The 25,553-nt window shown below is 41.7% G+C and overlaps 1 protein-coding gene across 5 annotated transcripts in view; it reads left to right on the top strand.

The window, feature by feature from the left end:
• MEGF11 (multiple EGF like domains 11) overlaps positions 1-25,553 on the top strand; it is a 283,185-nt gene that overhangs the window by 157,567 nt on the left and 100,065 nt on the right. For all 5 annotated transcript variants that reach the window (XM_054836544.1, XM_054836547.1, XM_054836545.1 and 2 more), the window contains exons 7-8: positions 23,425-23,671; positions 25,343-25,463. In XM_054836544.1, coding sequence (XP_054692519.1) covers positions 23,425-23,671; positions 25,343-25,463 — 368 coding nt within the window. The remainder of the gene's footprint in view (positions 1-23,424; positions 23,672-25,342; positions 25,464-25,553) is intronic.

The following is a 25,553-nucleotide window of genomic DNA, read 5'->3' as shown; positions in this document are numbered from 1 at the left end:
TCTTCTTGTGAATGATACACCGATTTTTTATTCCAGAGTCACATCACCGTAGCTTGCAAGCCAGAGGATCAGGACAGCTGTCCAGGCCTCTTCTTTCTTAGGACTTTGTGGGCGCCTATTGAATTCACTATGAATTTTCCACCATCTGTTTAGGGTTTGGCTCTATGTGCCAAGAGGATCAATAGTTCTTCATCTCTCCTTCTACTGAGGGAGCCTAAACCAAAATGCCCCTTGTATACTGAGGACTTAAATAGCTAAACACAGTAAAGAAACCCTTATCAGTGAGCTGTCTGACATCTGCCTCCTCTTTTCATGTACTCCACAGGTCAACAGTTATCGTATGGTTATCATATGGACCCAGAGAGCAACCCGCCAGGCAGCTTAATCCTTACATCCCTTACATCCCACCATTGCCTTTTTGCTTTGGATTGCAGAGGTTCCAGTCAGAGTCTCTCCTTCCTCTAATTGGCAGACATTAAGTTGTCATCTAGAAAAACAGTAGTTACAGGGAAAATCGGCATCTTCGAGTCACACAAACTCATCCAAATCTTTCCAGGCTTGTTAAACTCACTCCACTTCCAGTTTTCACGAGCTGCCGTGTAACACCTCGCTGACACTGTACAAACATCCCAGGAACACGGCGGGGGAAGAATCTCCTTCAGAGCAGAAGGACCTGCTTAGCTTGTGAGCTACAGCAAGGCTGCAGAGGCTGCAGTTCCACCTTGGCTTGTAATATTGTAAGATTTATTTTGAGATCTTATCAGCAATTCGCTGTGGGCCGCGCTCTGCTGAGCAAAATTCATCCATCAATCTACTTCTCTGGCCACATTCCAGCCTACGCTGAGGTGACAGTTCAGTTGTACTAATGATCAGCCTCACATACGCATTCCCCCCTTGGTCTGATTCTTCTTCTCTTATGATGATTTAATTGATTGAGCACACTGGCTTCTAGTCAAGAAGCTCTTCTCAGCTTAACTCTCACTTTAAAAAAATCACTGCTCAACATCTCTATAATTAGAGTTAGTTGCTAAACCCTGTATCCAGGTGATTACTGGTATATAAGAGGGACACATCTTGAACTGATCAAATCAGGGATTTAAGAAAAATGCCCTTGATCCATGTTTTGCAATTTGTTAATGTCTTCTACTTTCAGTATTTTTCCATTTTTTGGTGGCTCAATAAAGCTGGATTAGGAAGGTCCAGGTAGAATTAGGACAGTTAGGGTTTGTGGTTTTTTTTTAATTTGTATCCCTGTTGTTGTTTGGGGAAGCTCAGTATGGTTCATTAATATTGCATTTACAATGGAAAGGGATTCAAAAGCCAAACAGTTCAATTATATTTGGAAGCCTGCAATGTGATACAAAAATGTGCGGCGCAATGAGCTCATGTCGTGGTTTAGGACCAACTGCTCCTGTTCGCCAGTCACCAGCAGTGTTCTCCCCTTCATTCCCCAGGGCAGTTGTTTCATAATACGAACTGCAACCCAATGACACGATTTGAGGGTTTCGTTCAGTTTCTCATACTTGATTCAGGTTCACTGAGAGGCTCAATAAACATACAAAATCTTTAGAATTGATATCCCTGATAGCCAGAGCCTGACCCATCCTGTGTACTGCATTGACCCTGCTTCCATGGATGTGTATATTAAGCATATATGTTGAAAAACTCTCACTGGACAGATTGAACTGCAGCTGGTAAAATGGGGGAGAATAGGCTAAGTTTCCTCTTCTGCTTTTGCATTTCCTTGGTCCAATAGTAACGTTCAGGATGTGGTAATCTGCATCCAGAATTGCGGAGAATTATGAACTTGCCCCTGCAGAACCTGACTGTTCCCCGTCGTTATCCCCTGCTTCCCTAAGAGAGAGCGAGAACTTGGGATTGATTTCCATAAAAGCGAGGTCATGCTTTCTATGCGGAGTAGGCCACTGATTTTCCTGATGCATGTGATCTGGTTGCTAGAAATGACGATACATATGAATTGAATTATTTTTTTCATTTTTCTTTATAGGAGACACCAAAGTAAAATTTGATTTTGCTGGATTGATGGCTTGATCAATTGCCCTATTAAGAGCAATGATTCCGCTCTCTGACCTTGTAGGGCATCAGCTATGACATTTGATATGATGGTCCGAACATTTTTGCGATACAACTCGCAGCCAGTGTATGACAGTCTATTGACTGAAATGCTGTCGATGCACAAATGAGATTATAACCACAGTAGGTCTGGATTGGTTTGGTCTTTTATTCAATCCACTCCTCTCTTACAAGCAGCTTCTTGGCATTTTTTTCAAGATAGCCTAGACATTTCTTTTTTGACAAATGACGCATTAGTCGATTGTATAGACAGAGTCTTTTCTGCAGTTTTTTCTATCTTTAGAAGACTTATCTGTAATAGGACTCTTGCTTTTGGTGTCTCAGCACTGTTCGAGTCTTGTAGTCTGTAATAGCCTCTTTGAGCCTTATTGGCTGTTCAGTTTTCCGGAAAGTCTGATATATCTGTGATGGAGAGAACCGGAGTGGTTTTACATTCCGGTGGGGCATTGTTCCATAGCTGGGGAAGAAGAGCAGGATGGCTTTAGTGCCCAACTTTCATTTCTTTTAAATAAGCAGAATTGCTTTACTTCCCCCATAGGTACGACAATTATTAAGAATTTATATTGCTATTCATTCTGTATAATAATGAACAGAAACTGTTTTTGCACCCTTAACCTTTGCTGTTAGGTAGAAATAAAGAAGCAGCAACAGTGACTATGAGACCGTATATATCTGCCATCATACATACTGCCACTTTTTATACCTGGGGAGACAATGAGTTTATGCTGTGTCATGCTTGTACTTTCCTACTGCAAAAAATAACTAGCTAATGCATATTTTACTCTCTTTTGTATGCTTCCAAAATAGATCTATTTATCACTTAAATAAATCCACCCAGCATTCCTCATGTACTCTGATTTTTCAGTTAAATATTGTTTGTATTTAAATATAAATATTGCCCAAAATGTAGCATTAATATTTTGCCTACCAAAGTGCAGTTCTGTATCTTATTAAAATTTAAACAGCCATTATGTACATGAAAGATTTTTTTGTTGTAGTTTGCAAGGTGGTATAACAATAATTACCAGAGTGCATCAATCATTTTTCATTGCCTCATTTATATCACGGGGATAAGTAGCTCCAATTAAAATCCCATTTTACATAAATAGATATGGTTTGTATCAAACCACAGTCTGTTTCTACTTCTGAAATGCTGGCCATAGGAAATCTTTCTCATTATTCAAAGTGTATGATGTGTACTGCTTATCTTTTTGTGCTTAAAAAGACATAACTCTGCAGGCAGGCATGCCTTACTGCAGGTTTGGCAGGGAACAAATAACTGTTACTGTAATTATCTATCAATTTTGCTGTTCCAAATATTTTAGCCAGAAAGCTAACTAGTATAATCACATGTTTAGCACTGACACATGATAGTTTGAGTAAGCAGAAACAGAAAATATTCAATATGAATTACCAGCTATAGGAAAAATTGTATGTTTTCTATTACTAGTGATTTCACCTGTACCACAGCAGGTTTTCTGCTAAATCTGCTTGCATTGCCAACTATTGTGAAAAACTTTACTACAAGTAGGTTGTTGAGTGAGGCAATCATAGGTGAGAACTATTAGTTGCTCTGCACCATAAACCAGTGCCACTCATTCCATTTTATGGGCCACACCTTTGTACTCCGACGTTTTTCAGTGAAGCGGAGGTCCCTGGGGAGGGATGCGGAGAGCAGATTTGCTGCAAAGCATTTGTACCCTTTCAAAGTTGGAGCATTCAAACTGCAAATGGTTAAAAATTCTCCGTACAGGTGGGGTTTTTGCATCATTTCTGCAGGATTCGGAGCTTGATGAGCAGAGAATTGCAGGAATTCTCAATGACTAAAAGGGCTAAACAGTAGCGTGGGCCACACTACGCCTTCTCCATAAATTCCCTTTTCTTTCTCACCCGTAGTGCACGACTTCTGGAGCCAGCAATGGGATGCTGATGGGGACAGTCACACAGTGATGCTAGAGTGAGCGTTGGCTGTAGGTGAGCAGGAGCCAGTGGTCTGCCCACCCTCCTGCCCCTATCAGCACCTTCGTAGGTGAGCCACTGAAAAAAAAAAATAGGGAATAATGCTAGATTTGGGCTCCAAAATGTACTTACTTCAGATATTTAAGCACGTGCTTAAAGTTAAATAGATGTTTTGCAGCTGTCCAAAATGAGGACAAATTAGGAACTTAAAGCAAATTGATTTAGCTCACTTTTACAAAGACTTTTCTAACTACTCTCTTACCATTTGCTTTTCTCTTCAAATCAGTGCCTACCAGCTTTATTTTCCTGCTGCTATTGCTATGACTAAACCCCCTTATTTGTGTCATAACTTAATCACCAGATTCCTTCTCTAAAGTGCTGAAGTAGTAGATAATGTCTGTGTTTTTATTTGTAAGGTCAGGAGCACCAATTCATAGCTTCGGGATCATCAGCCCAGGGAGCTGACAACAGAGTCTGTCCAGCTTCTGTTTTCTTATAGTCGCGGAACAGAAAATCAATGGTGTCAGGAACATTGGGATAATTCTACTGTTACAATCAATACATGCTGATTAAACTAGTTGTGTCTGTTGGGTAAATTTGCTGCATCATAATTAGAATTATTAATTAAAAATAGGAAATCAATTGACACAAATTAAGCAAAAAAAGAAATTTGCTTTATTTCTTTGACACTCTCTCCAGAGGCCTCAATAACTGTGACAACACGGACGTGACCGAGTGACATTTGTCAGTTTTTTAATGCTGTCCTGAGTTTTAAAAATTGACTTATAAACCCCTGCTAATGCAGCTCCCAGGAACTCAGACATCAGACGTTGTATGTGTAAGAAGCAGCTATTTGTTTTATTTCAGTTAGTCGTTATTCCCTGCCTAGCCAGGAGTAAAAAGCGGGAGGCCCGTGCGTGTCACTGGCAAGAGGAAGCGGCTGGGCAATGAAAGCCTTGGGGAGCAAGATGTAGCCCATCCCCTTATCACATTGTTTTCTCTTTTCAGCTAACAAGGATAAACAAATTGATCATTTCGGTGGTGGTTGTAATGGGCTACTCATTGCTGGCTACTTTTGTAATGTGCTGGTGACCTTCATTATTTTCAGGGACATATTATGTGGGACACTAAAGCAGGGAGTCCTTCGTAACGCTCTTCGCAAGGACAGCAGGAATGTACGGCATCTTTCCTTTCAGCTGTTTACTTTTCTCGCTGTTATTTCTGGATTTCATGCGGTTTTTGTTCTTTTAACCTATTTCCCTCGTTATTCTTTCCCTACGTGCATTTTCTCCTCCTTTCCTCCTAGTCTTAGTGATTTTCTTTTCTCCATCTAATCATTTCCATCCCATGTTTTCTTCTTCCTGTTCTGCTTGCACACATTGAGTAGAGGAGAGCAAGCATCAAAGCGCAGTACTTTGGGTCTACACACTCCTGTCTTTTGCTCAACCTATAGCCAAATATTTTCTTTGAGCTTTCACACCTATGAAAGATCTGAGGGTGAAAAGGGTGACTGGTTAGGGTGAATGTGCGACTGGTAACTGGTGGTGCTGTATATAATAATGTACATTTACTAATCATTCCTGATAAACTTGTTTCCAGTTTATATGAAACTCATGTGATGATTTGATTGCTAAGAAGAGTTGGTCACTTATAAGATCAAATCTTGTATGTGGGAAACCTTACGGGTCGACAAATGATTAATAAAGTGATCTAAGGCAATTACCCTGTAAATAGCCCTGAGCCAGGCTGTGCATGCAAACACAAACCTTGTCTCCACTTATTTTTGGGATATCTCGGGCATTTATTTTTGCTTTTTATAGATGCTGACTTATGAATGGTTTTTAGGACCAGCTATACAAGATGAATGGCTTTGAGCTTTTCTCAAAAATTTGTGCGCAGCAGTGAGATTTAAGAACGGAGTGTGCGAGTATTCCCCTGAGAAAAGCTTTGCTACTGTTTTCTTCCGTCAGGCTCTCCGGTAGTTACTAATGTCCCAGCATACTTTCCAAGTGTTGCACAATGTCTTTTCATTGGCCCACTGTGAATTGTAATGGACATTATTTGTGTAAGCTCTGGCACCTTTATTATTATATTTTTAATCTCCTTATTTTTCTCAGGAATACCTTTCCCTACGCTGGAGTGCAGTACGTAGTTGATAACCTGGGAAATCCATCTCAGTAAAAAATAATTCCCCCAATCTTCATAAAATGCAAGATCAAAACCTAATAAAAATCTTAACTGCTCCACTATGTCTAACTTAAAATATTTAGGGGCAAAAAAAGCCCTCAGCAATTTGATTATGATTGCGATAAATTAAATTTGGCTAAGGTCCTTTGTAAACCTGGAAGTATTTTCTTCTTTAATGGGGTGGTGAAATCATGGAATCATAGAATCATAGAATGGTTTGGATTGGAAGGGACCTCCCAGCCCATCCAGTGCCACCCCCTGCCATGGGCAGGGACACCCTCCACTAGCCCAGGTTGCCCAAAGCCCCATCCAACCTGGCCTTGAACACTGCCAGGGAGCCAGGGGCAGCCACAGCTTCTCTGGGCAACCTGTGCCAGGGCCTCAGCACCCTCAGAGGGAAGAATTTCTTCCTCATATCTCATCTAAATCTCCCCTCCTGCAGCTTCAGGCCATTCCCCCTTGTTCTGTCACTCCCTGCCCAGTCCCTCTCCAGCTTTCCTGTAGCCCCTTTAGGTACTGGAAGGGGCTCTAAGGTCTCCCTGGAGCCTTCTCTGCTCCAGGCTGAACAACCCCAACTCTCTCAGCCTGTCTCCATAACAGAGGTGCTCCAGCCCTCTGATCATCTTCATGGTCTCCTCTGAATTCACTCCAAGAGCTCCACACCCTTGCTGTCCTGGGGACCCCAGAGCTGGATGTGGTACTCCAGCAGAGTAGAGGGGCAGAATCCCCTCCCTCGACCTGCTGGTCACACTGCTTTGGATGCAGCCCAGGACACAGTTGGCTTTCTGGGCTGCAAGCACACATTGCTGGGTCATGTTGAGCTTCTTGTCCACCAACACCCCAAAGTCCTTCTCCTCAGGGCTGCTCTCCATCCATTCTCTGCCCAGCCTGTAATTGTGCTTGGGATTGCTCCGACTCACGTGCAGGACCTCGCACTTGGCCTTGCTGAACTTCATGCGGTTTGCACAGGCCCACCTCTTGAGCCTGTCAAGGTCCTTCTGGATGGCATCCCGTCCCTCCAGCGTGTCAACCACACCACACAGCTTGGTGTCGTAAATGCTGATAGGAAAACAGTACTAAGCATTCCTTGGTTTTGAAGTTAAAATTAACTGGTCTGTAGGTTTAACTGCTGTATTATTTAGATCATTGCTAATTATTAAAGTATCGTTGCCAGATGTGCTAGTGAAAAAGATTAATATGATCGAATTCATATAGATTTTCCAGACCTAAAACTGGTTTTTAAGGTGTTTTACACTTACAGTATTTCACTGAAGTATATTTCCAGAACAGTCAAAAGTAACAGCAAATAAAAATGTCTTTCGTTTAAATGCCAAGACAGATTGAGCAGTTTGCACAAGAATCGGGAAGAGCAGAGTTGTTAAAATCCCTAATTCCAAAGACTTACAGTCGTATCTTGGGCGGGATGAGCAAGCTGCCAGCTTTGACCTCCCTGACAATTGAGAACATATGGATAGCATGGAGGATCTTTCAGATCTATTTGAGCACAACTGTTGAGTGCCTTAAAATTAAGCTGTAAAACCTTGGCATCGATAAAGAATTTTACAGCGCTAGTGTAAATAGTGTAAAACAAGCAGTCAGAACCTGCGAGGAGGAATGCTGGCAGCTACACTCGGGGTGAGCTGTGCTCCAAATGGGACATAATAAAGATCTCCCACAAGGAAAATGTTACAATAATTGAGACTTGAGAAAACAAGGATTTGGATCGACAGTTTCAAATCTTTTTTACTAAGATTCAACCTGGCAATATTTTGTGGGTGGCAGCTAGACGGTTTGTTGCCAGAACAAATCTGAAGATAAATTGGGTTATAAGGCTACATTTGGAAAACAAGTGGTGTCTTTTGCTTTCATTTCAGTGGGCTGTGGATCAGGATTTTAATTAGCATATCTGCTTCATAAGTCTTTGTTGTAATATCTGTTATGTGTATAGAACGGCTGTCAGCATGGTAGCCCTACTCCACAACTGGGTCCCGTTGCCATAAGTGAGATGTAAACAGTCATCACGGTGATTCGCCTGTAATTGGAGGGCAGGCAAAAATCAATTGCAAGGTTATCTTTCTAGGTGTAGCGATGATGAGCTACAATTACTATTTTTGCAGAAGGTTAGAAGATGGAATTAGTTAGCTTATGCATAAAATGTGCTTGCTGTTGCTTGGCAGTCAAGTGGTGTTTTGATTTTTAATGAAATTCAGAGTATTTGCATTATGAGGTTATAATTGTTTTAAGAGTCCGTAGGTCTAAGAGTTAGCCTGAAATCACTTGACTGGAGCAGACAAAAGTAAAAGCCTTGAAATATGTGTTCATCTCTGACATGCTTTAGAAACTTATAAATAATAGTGTTGTCACCCATTAATTGTTGATTGTAGAGCCCTATATTTAAAAATCGTACAGAAACTGATACGAGACTTTAAAAAATGGAATCCTTTTCCAGGCTGCTATTAAAAAGCTGGCTTTAACTCTTTTATGCAGGTCCTCTTGCAATTCCTAGGAGGAAGAGCGGAGGACAGAACATTGGTTTCAACAGCGACCATGAACACTGGTGGCCAGAGCCACCATTGCTGTGAATTAAAAGATTTCGTCATGCAGTTGCTACAAAAACATTCCTGTGTTGCTTTCAGCTCTGTTTAGCTGCTGCATTGCTAGCTGACAGCGTTTCCACGTTCGACTGACCTGTTGGGTTAAAGAATTGGAAAGTTCTGAGATACAGTCTGGAAGGAGCTGATTGAATTGCCATGTTTCCTGCAGTTCCTCAACAACTTCCTTGCTTTCCTAGCAAATTTAAAAGGTTAAAAATGCAGATTTTTAAAATTATGTGCACCTGTGTTCTCAAGTCTCAGTGGGAAGTCACCTTCTTAATCTTCTAAGTGCACAGACCCAATAATTTCTACTACCTTAATGCCAATCCCCCAATTTAATTTTCTGTGTGCCTTTCAAGAGTCGAGGATAATTCTTGGGCTCATAATGTTGCTTTCAAGTCTTCCTTCTTTCAGATCTGCCTAGGAATGAGTGAAATGAGTCAACAGTAGAGGTTTTTTTAAGCTTTCTTCAAGATTCTTGATCTTCTTTCAAGACATAAAATGTTAGAATTCTTTTAGTTTGACAGAAATTAAGGATGTGCCAAATAGAGGAGTCTGCATATATGTGAGTTAGAGAACAATAAAGCATTTAAACTTTGCTAGCTATGAGGTCTCTGTAAGGACAAGACCTTCTGGTACAATATGAACTTAATTCTTTTTACATTTAAGAATTTAAATTAACAAATATTTGAAGAAGCTCCAGCAGTCTCTATCTGTGTAATGTTACTGCCTTTTGGATCCCTTGCCTTGCAAAAATTCCAATTCTGTGACCCTGGCAATCAACGGGGAAACAAAACGTAGCAGGTCTGAGCGCAGTCTGTGGAAAATCTCGCAGCAAATATTGCGTAACTTATCGTGGGGGTTTGTTTTAGAGCCCAAGTGAGTGAGGAGATCAGCACAGGTCTGTAAAAAACAATGTCAGTGATAATGGCCGTGGAAGAAAATCCAGAGAAACAAACTGTGGCCGGTGAATCCTGCGTTCCCTTAAAGAGAACAGGAGAGCTGGGACCTGTAAAACCAGGAGAGAGAATCGCATAAAGTGGAGCCTCTTTATTGAATTGCCATATATCATGTGTGTAAATGAAAGACTTTCAGATTTTCTTCAATTTCTCTTCTGTGGCTTTCCGGTGCAAGCCAGCAGCTCCACCCGGCTGGGAAAGCCCTGGATCAAGAAGTGCCCCTTTTCTCTCTGCATCCAGAGCTCGGGGGATGGCATTAGAGAAAATGAAGAAGTGATTACTGTTTTAGCCATCTTTAATTAGAGCCTCATTATGCTGAATAAGCATTTATTAAGGTTGTATCCACTCTGCAATCAGAGGGGTGATGAAGCAGATGGCCCTGTTATTTCTACCCAGCCTTTTCCATGACGGGCGGTAGTGAAGCCACGGGTAGCAAGAGCCTTTACCGGTGGCGTTGTCGGCACGGGTACGTAGGTGCTTCTCCCCTAGCCCCTGCTAAAGACAACATTGCTGAAGCTTGTCACTTAGTGTCACTTGCCGAGCTGGAACCGGCTGAATCGATGTCGATCGGGAGGGAGCGGGGGGGTTCTTGGCTGGGCACCTTCCCCAGGATGTTCGAGTCCCGCACCAAGCCATACGCTGCTTCGGTTTCCATACCAGTGATGTTATTTGGACCAAGTTTACACTATTTAAACACTATTATTGATGAGAGACAGAAAAATACTTTACAAATTAATCGCTGTATACATAAAATAATCATTTTTCATATGTTTAATTCAGCACAAAATTATAAATGTAGTGAAGCTATATACTATAAAATATTTATAGCATAAATTTAGACTTTAGAACTTGGAGCTGTTCTCACTGCTACCACTTACTTTCTGGGTAGCTTTGTAGTTGAATGTAATTTGACTTTCTCAGTTTCCCTTCTATGAAATGGTGAAAAAATATGTTTTCTAGCTCATAAACGGACCATGAGAATTAGTGTTTGTACAGGACTTTGATGATGGAGGCAATTCTATTAAATGTGCAAAACACCTACATATTTTGATCTTATTGGACAATTTAGAACCCAAATTGTTGCATATTGTCATTTTTTTATTATACCAGCATACTCTGAATTTTATTCAGTAATGTTCTGTGAATATTTAATTATTCAACTAATAATTATCCATTCCAAATAAAACAACTTGATTACTAAGCTTGATGAGGAAAATCCAGTCAGGAAAGAACCCTTTCAAAAACAACAACATTCTGCAGATATCCTTAAATATTTAAAGGGTGAGCTATATTTAGCAAATTCTTCCGAAGGGGCGGAGGGGAGACAAACGGATGCTAATTTCCTGTGTCATCAGATTTGTGTATGTGTGTCAGCAGCATTCCTAAATCACCACCTACTACACAATCACCATCTACACCAGCATCAGGCAGTGTTCAACATCTCCCTGGGTGGTTCCTTTTTACCATCAAGGAAAACGGTCTACTTTGGGGTCATGGCATTTTCTTCTCATCAGTTATTTACTATTTGGTGCATGCATGCAGTGTTTGCTTTGCTCAGATATTCAGCAGTGAGCAGAGAACCTTGCTCAGCAAAGGAGACATAAAAGTTGTGGCATCAATGTCATTTTCCAGGTGGCACTAACGTATCCCGCGACGGCCAGCCCCTGTCAAAGACCATTACAGTCAACAGAAAGAAATTCCCCGACTGTAAGGGGCACTGGATTGAGTTCAAGAGGCTTGTGATGGGCACCATCCGGCATGGGCAGTGGACAATTTTGATGATGGTCTCATCTGAAAACCTCTCTCTTCTCCTGTGGCATTTTAAAATACAGCTCTGCTGCCACCAGGAAAATGTAGAGATCTGAACCTTATAGGGAATCTGGCATTTAAAAACCTTAATGCACAGATGCTGCGTTCTCTTCCAGCAAAATCCCGTTCGCTTCCCTGCTGCCATCCAGCCAGGAAGTCACGTATGTCTGTTTTGCTTTTTACTTTTCAGTGACAGTTGTCACTAAAAAAGAGAGAAATTAAATTAATCCAGTGAGAAAGCTGTTTCACATAGGCAGTTTCTCGGACTGCTAAAAGTGAGACTGAACCTCCAAAAACTGACACGGCAGAGCTGGGAACTTGAGCTCCTCTGGAAATTTTCCTGGTTTCTTTGAAGCTGACCCACTGATAATGCTGGAGGCACTAACACATTGTTTGTAAACAATGAGGAAAAAACATGTGGAGTGATGATTTACTGTTTTCTGCCTGCCTGACATTTGATTGCTTAATGCAATAATCCACAATGGGTGAAACTGTTCCGCAAGCACTGCTTTCCATATGGTGGTGGTTTTGTCAAAACATTTCAGTTCAGCAAACCCATAACCGATTGTGAGGAGGAACGGTTTTGATCATCCTGTTTTTCAAAATGTAGAACAGTTAAAGAATTGTCTGTTTTTAACATCATAACAAAAAGTTTCACTTCCCAGTTTAGAGCAACTTCTGGCTTAGAAATTGGCATTAATTTATGCTCCTGTGAACAGCATTTGAACATGTTCAGAAGTCAAAATAAAATATCAAGGTTTAGACATCCAATCTCAATAATTTATGAGACAAGACTTTATCTTCCTGCCTAGCTCTCCAGAATGAAACCAAAGCCCTACCAATATGTAGAGGAAGCCACAGGGAGACAGGCAGTGGCGGCGTCCTTATTTTCTGCTCAGCGCTTGGGGCTTGTGCCTTTTGTCGCCGCGATGTGAGTATGAACTGCTGGGTCAGGTCAGGAGACCTGTGGCTTTGCTCTCTCAGCGTTAACGTCCTGAACAAGTGGTGCAGAAGAGCCGCAGCGGTGTTGCAGTCTAAGGAGCTGCTTTAGGGACTCGGGGATTTTACTGAGTAAAACTCTTGGTGCTGGGGTGTGTGTCCTCTGCCCATGTAGAGCCATCCGTGCTTTGACTCCTGGTATTAAGCTATGTGGCATTTGTCTACCGCTCTGATGAACTCTTTCATTAACAGAACATCCCACATCTCAGTGTCTGAATACAGTGAAAAGAGGGTATAATATTCTAGCATGTCGGTATTTTTGCTTTTTTTTCCCCCTATATTTTCAAACTCGCTATTTTCTGTTAGTAAATATAAGAAAGGTTTTGCACAGACTGTGCTGAGTTTCAATAAGTGAACATTCTAGTTTTTACTGGGTTACACAGGGCAAGACTTTTTTCAAAAACTGTTTCTTTTTATGTGCCTGAAAGGGACATTACCATTAATGGTTTATAAGAGAAAGACAGCAGTGTATTTAAGATATCTTGAAGACATTAGGTAACATTAAAGAGCCATGTGAAGATTCAAGTGTGCCTAGAAGAAAAGAGAACAGCACGTAGCTTGTGCGGATACCTGCACATAGCTTTTTGTAAGCCTTTGAACTGTTTTAGATATAAAAGACACCCCTATTTCAAAGGCCACCAGGCCTTGTGCTGCTCTAATTCTCTCCCAAAGTCCTTAGGTAACAGAATTCACACTAGAGAAGGTAAGATTTTTCCTAGATTCGGTTACTGGGGCAGAACATCCTTTAAGCTGATATTATTTGGCTGAAGGGCAGTGCACAGGTAGTAGACGTTAGGGTGGGACTGTGGCAAAGGGAAAGAAGCAGTTGGTTTTACTCTACATCTACACTGCTGGAAATAAAACCAAGTACCACAATCCACAGTGTTTACTTTGGGTTTCAATATCAATGCAATAAAATAAATTGCTTATTGACCACCTTAAAAATGACTGATGAGTCAGTACTGTGTGTTATGTTATGCATGAGGGATGTGCTTATACCTCTCCTTGAAGGTGAATCTTTATGGTATAATTTGAAGCTGGCTAGCTAGCTGTAGCATTTCTTCCATATGCTTATCTTGATAGTACCATTTTATCCGCTGATCGGCCAATCTTTTCGCTCGTGTTCATTTGCATGCCGACCTGCGCAGTCGAAGGTGAAGGGACACATGCATCCCTGGGTGTGAATGGAAATGAGAAGGAACACGCTCTCTAACGCTTGCTGGTTTAGTGACAAGAAGCTTTTCTTCTTTAAGCACTGCTTTAACTGCAAATAAAGGTATATTGCATATCTGGCAAAACATCAGCAGGGTGACCTTCCGATGCTCAGTTTATGTGCTGTGAAAAACAAAGAGCTGAGCACATCTCCCTGAGAGCTTTGCCAAATGGGGTTGATCCCACTCGATCCTATGCAGCAAACACCACTCTGCACTCGCAGAAGGTGGAAAAGTGACTTCAGTGGTCGGATCAGATTACTTTCAGCGTGGTAGATTCCTCGGGTGATGGACAATGTTCTCCTGCCCAGCTTGCTGAGGATGCAACGGAAGGGCACGCAGCGTGGCTAGCCTGCTGCGGCTGCTGGTCTGGCCCTGAACTGGATCAGAGTCAACTGGCGTTAATGGACGAGAAGGGGAAGAGGGTTTGTTTCTGCTCCCACAACTCTGCCTTGCTAAGCACTCGGCTGAAGACCGTACGCTCTTTAGAATAGCAAGCAGCATGTGCGGATACTTACACGTAGCTTTTTATAAGCCTTTGAACTGTTTCACACCAGGCACAGATGTTGTGTCAGCAGATCCTAATCTCCAGTGGCAAAGGCCTCTCTCTACTTCTGCAGAGTTTGCTTTGAGTCTCCTTAGAGCAATGCTGCTGCTGCTCCTGGGCCCTTCTGGTGGCCTCTCCAACACGTGACGGTTGAAGGATGCTTGGTCTCTTTCCCTATAGTTGTCCTGCAGTGTTTTAGGCATATCCACATGTGTCTCTACCCCTTCTTGCTACCCCGGTAGCGCTTCTGTGCAGAGGCATTACAGGAAAATTTCGTGATACAGTCAATGAAAACATCTTAAGTCCATTATAGATGCTGAGAGAGATAGAGAGAATGTTTTACCCAGTTGGAAGACAGAATTTGGAAGTAAGTTACTTGCAGATCTTATTATTACAATCCTGTCCTAGACAATAATAATGAAGTATTGATGGAAGTTTTGCCAGAGCAAAGACTGCTGGGTTTCATACAGAGGAAAGATAGTATCTTAATTTAGTTTTATTAGACTCTTGATACTCTGCCCATGTATTTTTTAATTCACCACAGTAAAATTCTAATTAAAGAACAGACTTTGCCTCCCATTAATATGACACTAAAAAACATTTTAAAGAATGCAGCATCTTCTTTAAAAAACTATAATGAGAAGACAAGCCGCCAGTGTTGTATAGAATGTTGTCACTCCCTGATGAAGCGTTTCATGATTTTAAACTCCTTGTAACATCCAGAGTGTCAGTAGAGTTAAAGGCTCATTAAACTGAGCGGTAATTTCTACAAAAAGAAATAGGAAATATTCTCAGATTTTTTTTGTGTTCTAATTTTCACTTCTTTTGAAGCCTCTGTCAAAATAGCTCATGATGGAAATTCTGAAAACACAACACTTTGATATCTGTCAGGAGTAGAAGTTGTTTCTCCCATTTTGCTGCTTCCAAAATATAGTGAGTTCATTACGGGATTTGACGAGGCTGACATCCAAATACTCAACTTTTCTTTGACTTAGAGTGATTTTGTTTTCATTTCTCCAAAATAAAAATGTACAGTTAGGTACAGAATACTGGACGAATGTTCTTTAAACAAGGATTACTTTGGAAAGAAAATGTTTCCTCAGAGGATACTAAGTAAACTGCAGGGTCTCTAAAGCGCTGTGATTGAATTAGGCACCACATGTTGGAGAGTCAATGACTAATGAGATCATCATCTGAGATTAAATCATGACCTAAATCAGCCACATGTTCCGTATCTGATTCAGACAATGAACTTCAGAGAGGATCAGTACAATCTTTCCTGAAAGATGAAAAGCTCTCCTCCTGTCTCTAGGGAAAAAAAAAACCCAAACAAACACAAAATCAGATTAATTTCCTCCCGTGAGTAATAGCCTACCCATTTGGGGGAAAACCAGCTGATATTCCCTTCCCATCTCGCCCTTTCTATCTGATGAGGACTGATCTATAAACTTGGAAACGGAGATTGACTGCAAGGTCTGCCAGCCTCAGATTAACCTCAGCTTTTTGGGTGGATAGTTTAACAAATGCATATTTACATATGCAAAATGTATTCTCTGGGCAGTCTTAGAGACGTAGACATCGAGACTGGCATTTTCTTCATTATAGTTGTCTGTGCTGTGACTGAAAGTCTGGCATTGGAGATAAAAATGCTAGTGCATACACGGTTGCACAGAAACCCATGTTTGGAACCTTAAGGCTGCAAAGCTACAAGCTCAGAAGACAGAAAATGCCAAGGCGTGTAAATGGTAGCCTGTGCTCACATAATTAAAGAAAATATCATAATTCATAGCTTAAGTACTGAATTACTGCTGCTCTTCCAACCTTTAATCTGACATTTTCTTATTTTTGTGACAGCAACTTCATATGTCACATGCCTTATTTATGTGTGATGTTCCCTGGCTTGGTTTTTTTTCCTTAAAAAGCAAATGGAGAATATGAAAAATCCCTTCAAGAGTGTCATCAAGCTGATATACAGACGGTTCATCAGCATGGACCAGAACAAACCTCTGACATGTGGGTAATGGACTAAGAGTAGAAGGCTGTCACCCTCTCCGTGGACCACTTACTACATGGAGATTAAACAGCCAGTGGCCCATGGCTGATACTAGGAGCAATTGTAAGAGAAGTCCTGCTAAGTCCCTGAAGCCTTTAATTGCAGATTGCTTTTAATACAGAGGAACTCTTTGCGGAATGTAGGTAATGAATTATCCAGAGGTGGCACTGAGTGTCTATGCACTGCATTTTTTATAGTTTGATCCGGTACAGGTGGATTTTCACTGGGGACACATGAGCACACCCTTGGGTGTGGGACAGTGCTCTGCCAGATTTCAAGCTATTGCTCTGCACACAGAAGGTGTCCCAGCTTCTCAATGAAAAGGGTGTAAAAATGTACTTTAACAAGCAAAAACTACTGCTTTAGCTTACTGATTTAAGTTAAAATTCCCTTACCTCTGTTCCTCAAGCCAACAAATTGAGTGAACCTGAAACTGGAGATAGTAAATTCTGCATAACAGAAGTTGTCAGGGACTGGACAAAGCATCTCACAGTGGAAAATGAATAATCACAGAATCATCAAATGGTTTGGGTTGGATGGGACCTTTAAAGGTCACTGGTCCAACCCCCCCTGCCATGAGCAGGGACATCTTCAACTAGATCAGGTTGCTCAGAGTCCCATCCAACCTGACCTTGGCTGTTTCCAATGCTACTAACTAACTGCCTGTGACACCCTTCAGGTAATCTAAATTATATTTGGAGCAGGATTATTTATTAAAATCTATTGCTAACTTCATAGTCCCCCAAGAAAGTCTTTATTTACAGAAATCCAACCTATTTGATGCTTTGACACTTGTAGGACCTCTCTCATTTGTAAGACCTGAGCAAGACATGTTGTCCCATGGCAGATTATCAGTATCCTGACACGGTTAGGAAGAAGAAAATCAGCTGCAGTTTGAGCTAATCTGCCTGTACCCACTCGTGTGTCTGTGCTATAGATGAGGTTTTCTCATTCTGAAACCACAGAATTTGAATGTTGGTCTCTAAGCATTTGTAGGAAGATTTTTGAAGGGAATTTCTGAAAATCGGGGTTATTTTGAGGACAGCCGTGGTCCATAAATGTGTTGGAAACTCTGAATGTAAACACTCTTACAAGATAAACAGGTTTTCTGGTTTAGAATCAAGCAGATCAGCAAGTGCTTTTTCAGCACCCTGGCTCATTCCTGTAGAAGCGTATCGGTATTACCTGCAGCGCCAGCACGGGAGGGACTCAGCGCTGCTCAGAGCCAGACACAAAGTGGTGTGGACTCTCGTCGTGAGGGGATTCCCTCTCGTTTAAACCTATTGCAGGCTTGGCTTCTCTTTCCGAAGGTGTTGAACTGTGCCAAAATGAATCATGTTTGTACAGTGAGTAGACATCAGCTCGATACAGAGACTATAATTTTCCTATTGGGCTAAGTACAGGGAATAAAAAACTAATTGATTATTTTCATTTTTTATTCACTAGATCCAGGCATATGTTTTAGCTTTTGCCGTTTCTTTTCCTGCATTGGATTAGCTGGGCAAATCATTGCCATAAGTGGGCAAAACATTTAAAACCCAGGCAGATTCCGAAACTGAATTAGACCAAAAAAAAAAACCCTACCCAGAGTCTGGGCTGCATGTCACCTAAACTGGTATTCATATAATCATTCTACAGCAGTACAGTTATATTAAGGGTAGAATCTAGCCCTAATTTCAAAATAAACTCTAAAATAATCTGTCTTAAACTATGCCCTCCTAGATTTAATAAGTTAATTTTATCTCCCATTTCCATTTTTTAAAGGCTTTTATCTCATTTAAACATTTCAGACTGAATTTGGGAATATTCATTTCAATATTCAAATCAATATTGATTATTGACTAGGAGCTACATTCTGTGCTTTAACAAATTTGCAGAAAGTTCCTTTAAAGCGTGGATTAGTTGAAGATTGCTGTCAGCCAAACACGGCCCTGAGCCCTTAGGCTAAGAAAAGCAACCACTTCATTTTTTTTTCAGCTGTGCCTTCTGCAGAGTGTTTATGAATGTCCCACTGACTTTGCACACCTGGAATACGGGACTGGGCACTAGCTATAAAAAGAGACGCATGCAGGCTTATGCTAATGAGATCAAAATAAGCCTAGACCTTAAGACCACAGATTCTGGTGCTGCTGTGATAGAAGATGCTGTTTTCATATTAACAGTGTATCTGTGCAGTGATGGAAAAGCACTGGAAGAGCACTTTCGACTCTCTCCTGTTGGCATAAGTCACTTGATAAATGTCATCCCTTCCCGGGAACTCCTTTTCTTTATCTGCCAAGTTTTCAAGCTTGTGCGTTTGCTTCGTCTGTGCCCGACGTGTGCTGTTGCACTAAACGCTGGGTAGCTCAATTGACCCAGAACACGGCGATTAATCGCTCCTAGAGGGGAAAACAGCCATTTGGGAGCGAGCAGCACTTCCAGCGTGCCCTCCTTGTGTATTTAACAGGACCGAATTGGTGACAGGATGTCACGCACGGCTGTAGTGGTGGATATGCAGAGCCTGCTGTAATTAGCCCTCATTTCAACGAGGCACTGAGGCTTCGGGGTGGGGGTAGGCATGCAGAGAGGCAGGAAACACTTTTGCTGTATCGAGCGAGTGTTCCACGGAGGGATGAATCTTTCACCTGTCATACCACTGTATGCAGACAACTGTAATTATGCTCAGGCACCCAGCATCATCCTTTACAGAGTTATATTCATTTTTATTGGTGGCAATTAATCTCTAGTCATATTTTCGAAGGAGAAAAAGTGAGTAAGTTAGCACGTTTGCCAGGGAACGTTAGCACGTGACCTGAAATATGGCAGCTCCCTTTGATGTAGCATCTCCCAAGAGAGCGCTAGCTATTTCAGACTCATCTCTCCTGGTATTGACATCCACACATGCAGTCTAAAGGGAGCGTTTGTGCCTCCCTGACATCGCCACTCTCAGGTTGCTTCATTTATTGATGGTGTAGTAAAGTCTCTGTATCATTTTGACATTTTTAATGGCATATGCATTTACAGTGTAGCTCTTGTGTAAGCTTTAATCAGCTTTCTGTTCGCATGGTGTTGCTATTATTATTTATCTCTATTATGGTAGCACATAGAGGCGATCAACAGGAGCAGAATTAGACCGTGCTAGGCTTGGGCTGTATTTTAAAATGGGCTCTCTGTGCCCATAGGAGAATCCTGGAGATTCCTGGAGAGCGGCAGGCTTCCGTGGCTCTGAGGCTGCTTTGCCCTGTAGCTCAGAAACTGGAATCGCTATCACGCACCAGCTAGGATTTGCCACACTGATGTGTATAGAAAAAAATACATCTTGGTTGCTAAAGTCTTTGGTTTCTTCTGTGTTTTTAATTTTCTAGCTGGAACTATTAGACCCCATTCCCATAGCTAGTTATGCACTTGAGTAGTCCCACACACGAGTGGTCTGACTGAGCTCAGAGGAATTACTTGTATGAATAAGTACTCGGATTTAGCTTATCAACTCTGTATCTGCCTACCCTTGTAAAGGTACAGAAGTTACCACGTTGCAGATCTGTGAGTTATCACAACGTAAATATCACGTAATGTCCTATTGAAATCACGTAGGTAAAGAATTTACTTGCAACTCCATAGTCTGTCACTGCAATGTGGGACTTAAAGGAAAGGGGAAACGAAAGCCAACAGGCACTGATGAACTTTAAGCAACACAGATCTTATTTTCATGTGAGATTACCGCAGTGTAAAATCAGGTGAGGATGATATTTCATTATCACAAATTTTACACTAACACATTGCCAACAAATTGCACTCAATTCCCTTTGCAATTAAACAGCAGTGGATGAATTGATACGGCATTAAATGGCTCTGCTCATTGTGACATATATAGGGCTTAAACCGATAGTTAAAGTAGAAAATCTTTACCATCCGAGGTAAAGACTTAAATCCCGAAGAGGCCAACATGTCATTGTGTATATATGATCCTGTCACTGGAAAGACAACAGGATGTTCACCATGGTTATACACACATCGTATTACTCGGGTTTCAAACCATTTGGAGACCTGTAGTTAAATCCTGCTCGTAGTTGTGGGAACATAAGAAGAAGCCTAACACGTGCAAAGGCTGTAGCAGGCACTGTGAATGAGACATGGTACAAGCCCCATCTTTTTGTAATTCTATTCTTTTCCGTGTCTTCCATGAATATTCGGATGTACTTTAATCCTCATTTTTATGTCCTCTCCCTAATAAATCCCCATGAAATTCACATTCTTAGTAGCTATTTGGTATGCCAAGCTGTTTTATTTCATAGATAATTAAAACATTTTGGCTAGCTACTTTAAGCTAAACATACTGAACGTTGCAATGTGTGCTCACTGATGCCTCGTATTTAGAAGCCTTTGGAAAAATCTGTCTAACTGCCAGCTGGTTTTCTGGTCACTGCAGGCTTCTTTTATTATCCAGATTTGGGGTTTTATGATTTTACAACCAATTAGAGGAATTTCTGCTCTTTACTTCAGCATTTTGCTCTTCCCTTTGGCTAGATTGTGGAGTGAAATTTGGTACAGGGAAAAAGCAAGCATGTGACCAAATATAAATAGTAAATAATTGTTCAAATAAGATTGACTTACATAGAAGGAGTTGTGTTTGGGGCAGACACTGTAAATGTGAAACAAGGTGCTTGAGCTGATGACGGGAAATGGTTTTCCCTTCCTCAAAAAGGTTTGCTTTACCCTTCACTTTCTTTCAAAGTGAAAAACACAAACCGAGCAGACGAATCTGATGGTTGGAGCGCTCATCTGAGACATGGAAGACCAAGGATATAAGTCACATCTTCTAATGAGCGTTATTTATTCCTATTAAACAAATTAATTGCAGCTGTAATTATATCAGCCCACAGCAACGCACAGTCTGGCAGTCAGGGCTTTAATGTGAGGTGTGGTAAGGTAGGAATGAAGTCCCTGAAGCAGGCAGAGTCAAGTTTGATTCCTGCATTCCACATCCCCGTGCAAAGGGCTATCGGCTATGCTCGTGTGGTTCCGGTGTGTGCATACCCTTTGTGGAGGTGTTGAACTGCATCCCTTGACATTCAAGTTCTGCAGAAAACAAATCAGTGTTTCTGGAATGGAAATTGCTGGGAAACTGCATCAGGTCCAGCAGATTTGCTCCCTGCCCCAGAAGGCTTACAGAGCCTCAGCGAGTGTCTATGTGAAATAAAGATAGATCATCTCTTTCCACAGATTCTCAGTAATAATTTAAGACTTATAAAGAGTAAGATTTTGTTTGCTCGGCTCCCAGCGGTGTAAGAGAGGAGCTATCATCCCTGTTTACAGCTGTGGGAAAAATGAGGCAAAGCAATAAAATATCTTGTGTGAGGCACAAGCAGGATGATGCACAGGGGTACGTTGCATGCTCCGCTTTCTGCAGGCTGCGAAACCATCTCTCTACGTGTGCATCCTGTAAGACCCTGCAGATCCTTTGGGACAGCCTGGAATTGTCTTGTCATGGGTTTATTTTGGCCTTTGACACTCTTGCTCAAGAAACACAAGTTTGTAAATTGGTAATCAGTAGCGCGAGTTGAGTGAAGCCTCGCTTCTTTTTCTGCTGAGTATCCTCAGACTGACCAATGAGTACCCTGCTTCTCAAGAAGAAGGACAAAAAGATTGCCCGAATTAACTGATAGTCATCCAGTGTGGGTTCATAGCCATGTGCCATAGAAGGGGAGGGCTATGAAATTTCTAGGACAAGAGCATCAGGCTTAACTGGGCTTTACATTTACCTTGCTACGTCTGGAAGCAGAGATCGAGGCCTGAGAAGCAGCGAGTGTCACGCAGGGATTAGTTTACATGTTTGCAAACAGAAGCGTTTGTGAAGACTGCTGTGGTGCTGGGATTGCACACTCCTTTCCTGCGTGGCAGTGGATCTTACACTGGAAGAATTGTTGGAATAATTGAAACCAGCTCTCTGAGCACATCCAGCTGTACCTGGAAAATGATCTGTAACTGTGTCTTTACCAGGGATTTTGCCAGCAACTCTATCCTGAATAGCATGATGACTTTTTCACCCTTGACGTAGCTGTATGAATGGCTGCTAAGTGGAGGGTAGGACTACTGAAGGAATCCTTGTTTTTCTGTTGACCATTTACTGAGGAAACCTTAACCTCCGGGTGTTTGCCCTGAGCTGCCTGCTTCGTACGCATACGTATAAAGCGGGTGTTTTGCAGGTGCTGATTGCTGTTTCTATAGCAAGTCAGGATCGAGCTGTTTCTGTAGCATTGACTTCCCTCTCTCATCCCGCATAAGGTCGCAGACAAGGAGAAGGGATCAGGCAGGATTGTCACATGAAGGGATCTCACTGTGCTTCAGGGAACCTCCACTCCGCGCCAGTGGCCGCAGGGTTTGGGGGCCTTCTGTAGTGCTAGCACATACTGTTACCAGCACAGAAATTACCTGACATACACACTCCATACCTTCATCCCTAAGCCTGGTCAGCCTCATGAAATCCCATCTCCAATGTTATTTTCTTCCCTACCACCCCTTTATTTGAGAAAAAAAACCCTCACACCAAACCAAACCAAAAAACACCACCAAAGAAGAAAGTCTTCTTTAGATTATCATATTTATTATCTTATGGGAACAGTGCAAAGAAACAATATTTGATGACATTGTTAAATCTACAGGATTTGTTTGGCAGTACTACCTGCCATTAACTACACTGCAGTCAGGATGTGATCCTCTGCATCTAATTCCACTATAAATTCATTCCTTCCAGCTATCTAAGAGCACTAAGAAACAGGATATTAAAAGATTTAGGTCCTGATCCAATAAGGGTGTTAAACAAATCCTCAAATTTAGGTATATAACTAGAGCTGTTGTCTCCTTGCATGCATCAGTGGATCAGGGGGGTGCTTTTCGAAAGTCTGAGGGCCCTTTAGACAGTTCCTGGTATTAACGGTGCCTCTGCCTGCTTGCCGACCTAAGCGTAAGAGGCTGAGATGAGACGCTTGCGATGCACTTTCCTAATCATCTTGGTAAACGACTGTATGTTTTCCAGGTTGCGATAGCGATCACTGGGGACCCCACTGCAGCAACCGCTGCCAGTGTCAGAACGAAGCTCTCTGCAACCCCATCACGGGCGCCTGCGTCTGCGCAGATGGGTACCGAGGATGGCGCTGTGAAGAGCTCTGTGACCCTGGGAGCTACGGCAAGGGCTGCCAGTTTAAATGCCAATGTCACAACGGAGCTACCTGCGACCATAAAACGGGAGAATGTCACTGTGCTCCCGGATACACGGGGGTATTGTAAGTTCAATGATAGGTGTATTTTACTCTGCATCTTTTAACAGCCTTGCTGTGACCGCTTTTAATGCAATGAGCAATTGGCAAAATTTACGCAATCTCTGTATTGTACGCTTTCCTTTGTAGAAATCAGGTAACGGAATGTCAGAGAGACTAACTAAAGGAAAATCTTTTTTTGCTGGTAATTATGCTTGTCTGCATAGTAAAATAAAATTTAGTGCTAAAGTGAACTTAAAAATCCATTATATTTTCCAGCTTGTACAACAACTGTACCTGCTCCTAATTTCCGTATGTGAATACAATCCAAATTACAGTTGAGTTTTTATAAGCAATTGGACACTCAACTCATTAGCAGTCCAGTGCAGTATCAAATGGGACTTACCATCCCCAATTTATTTGACTTTCAATCTAACTGAGGAAGCATTACTGTTAACTATATCAGCTTACTATCTAGGGGGTAAATTTTTAGCATAGTGAGCAGGGATTTAGCGGTGTGACTCCTATTAACTTTAACGAGAATCATGTAGCTAAATCCCCATCCACCACACTGGAAGTTTACCAGTAGGATTCACAAAATCTGCATATTAATTTTAGGACAGCAAGCAATAGTTCCTTGTTTAAAATTGCCCACAGTGTAACATCAGTTCTCATTAGAGATCTTTCAGTACTTTCAGAAGTAATTATGTTTTTCAAAATTATTTAAGGGGAAAGAGAATTTAGTTGCTGAATTTGGTTGGAGATCTATCGCAGGTGACTTAGTACTTTCTGCAGTCTAATATTATTTGTTGACTTGCATGAAGGGGAAGGTGAAAAATAAAGACAATATTAACCCTCATAAATAAGTGATATGCCTTTTGAATATTTTATTTAGTACCTGATTTCCTCATAGACTTGTGACCTCAGTCCTGGAAGCGCTCACTGTTAAAGGCTCTGCTTACTATTAGGAGTGGTTCCATTGACATTACTATCTCATTTCTCAGCAGTAAGTACTTGCAGGGCCAACCACCGAAATATTGAATGAACATCCTCATCAGATGATAGTCAGTTAGGGGAAGAACCTACTGTAGTTTCAGAGCCTGGGATCAGAGAGAGGTGATGCTGAAAAGCACCGATATGCAAATGTAGGAGACTGGTTTTTGCAGGGACCAGCCTTACACTGGCTTCCCATGAGTACTGAGAGAGACCCAACAAGTTTAAACAGCCTTTAAATGATGCAGAGTTTTTGCCAGTCCATTATACACTGCAAATGTTAACATTTAGAAGTGACTGGAGAAATTTCAAGCATTTTAATCCCATCCTTTTATTCTATTTGCAGCTTCTTTTATTGCCATGTCACATAATTCACATTGAGGGCTTCATCCTGCAACTCTTACTTTCCTGGCCTGCTTTAGTGGATATGAGTTGTCCTGTTGAGAGGGGTGGAATTTGGTACACGCATAAAGATTACACACATGCATCAGCCTTCCACAACTGGATCCACGGCACATAAATAACCCCAGCAGAAATAAAAGAAATCTTGGCTAATTTGTAATGCCAGCTGAGGCTTACTGAGTTTTCATACTTTGCATAAGGACTCCCATGATGACGTGTGTTGTGGATTTTCCTCGTTTACTGTTTCCAGTAAGTTCTTTTAAATAATCTCTCTGGTTTTTTGTTTCTTCTCTCTCCACAAAGCTGTGAAGAGCGCTGTCCCCCAGGCAGTCATGGAGCTCAGTGTGAATTGCGCTGCCCTTGCCAGAACGGAGGAGTCTGCCACCACATCACCGGAGAGTGCTCCTGTCCTCCTGGATGGATGGTGTGTACTTGGTTCATACTCATCCCTCAGTTAGAGATTGGAATAGGAAGTTAATTGTTCGCTGTCTCAGCAGACACCTTCCCTGTGTGC

This window comes from Grus americana, chromosome 10 (assembly GCF_028858705.1).
Source record: "Grus americana isolate bGruAme1 chromosome 10, bGruAme1.mat, whole genome shotgun sequence".
Lineage (NCBI taxonomy): Eukaryota > Metazoa > Chordata > Aves > Gruiformes > Gruidae > Grus > Grus americana.
The sequence above is the reverse complement of the archived record's forward strand: the minus strand, read 5'-3'. Positions and strand labels throughout refer to the sequence as shown.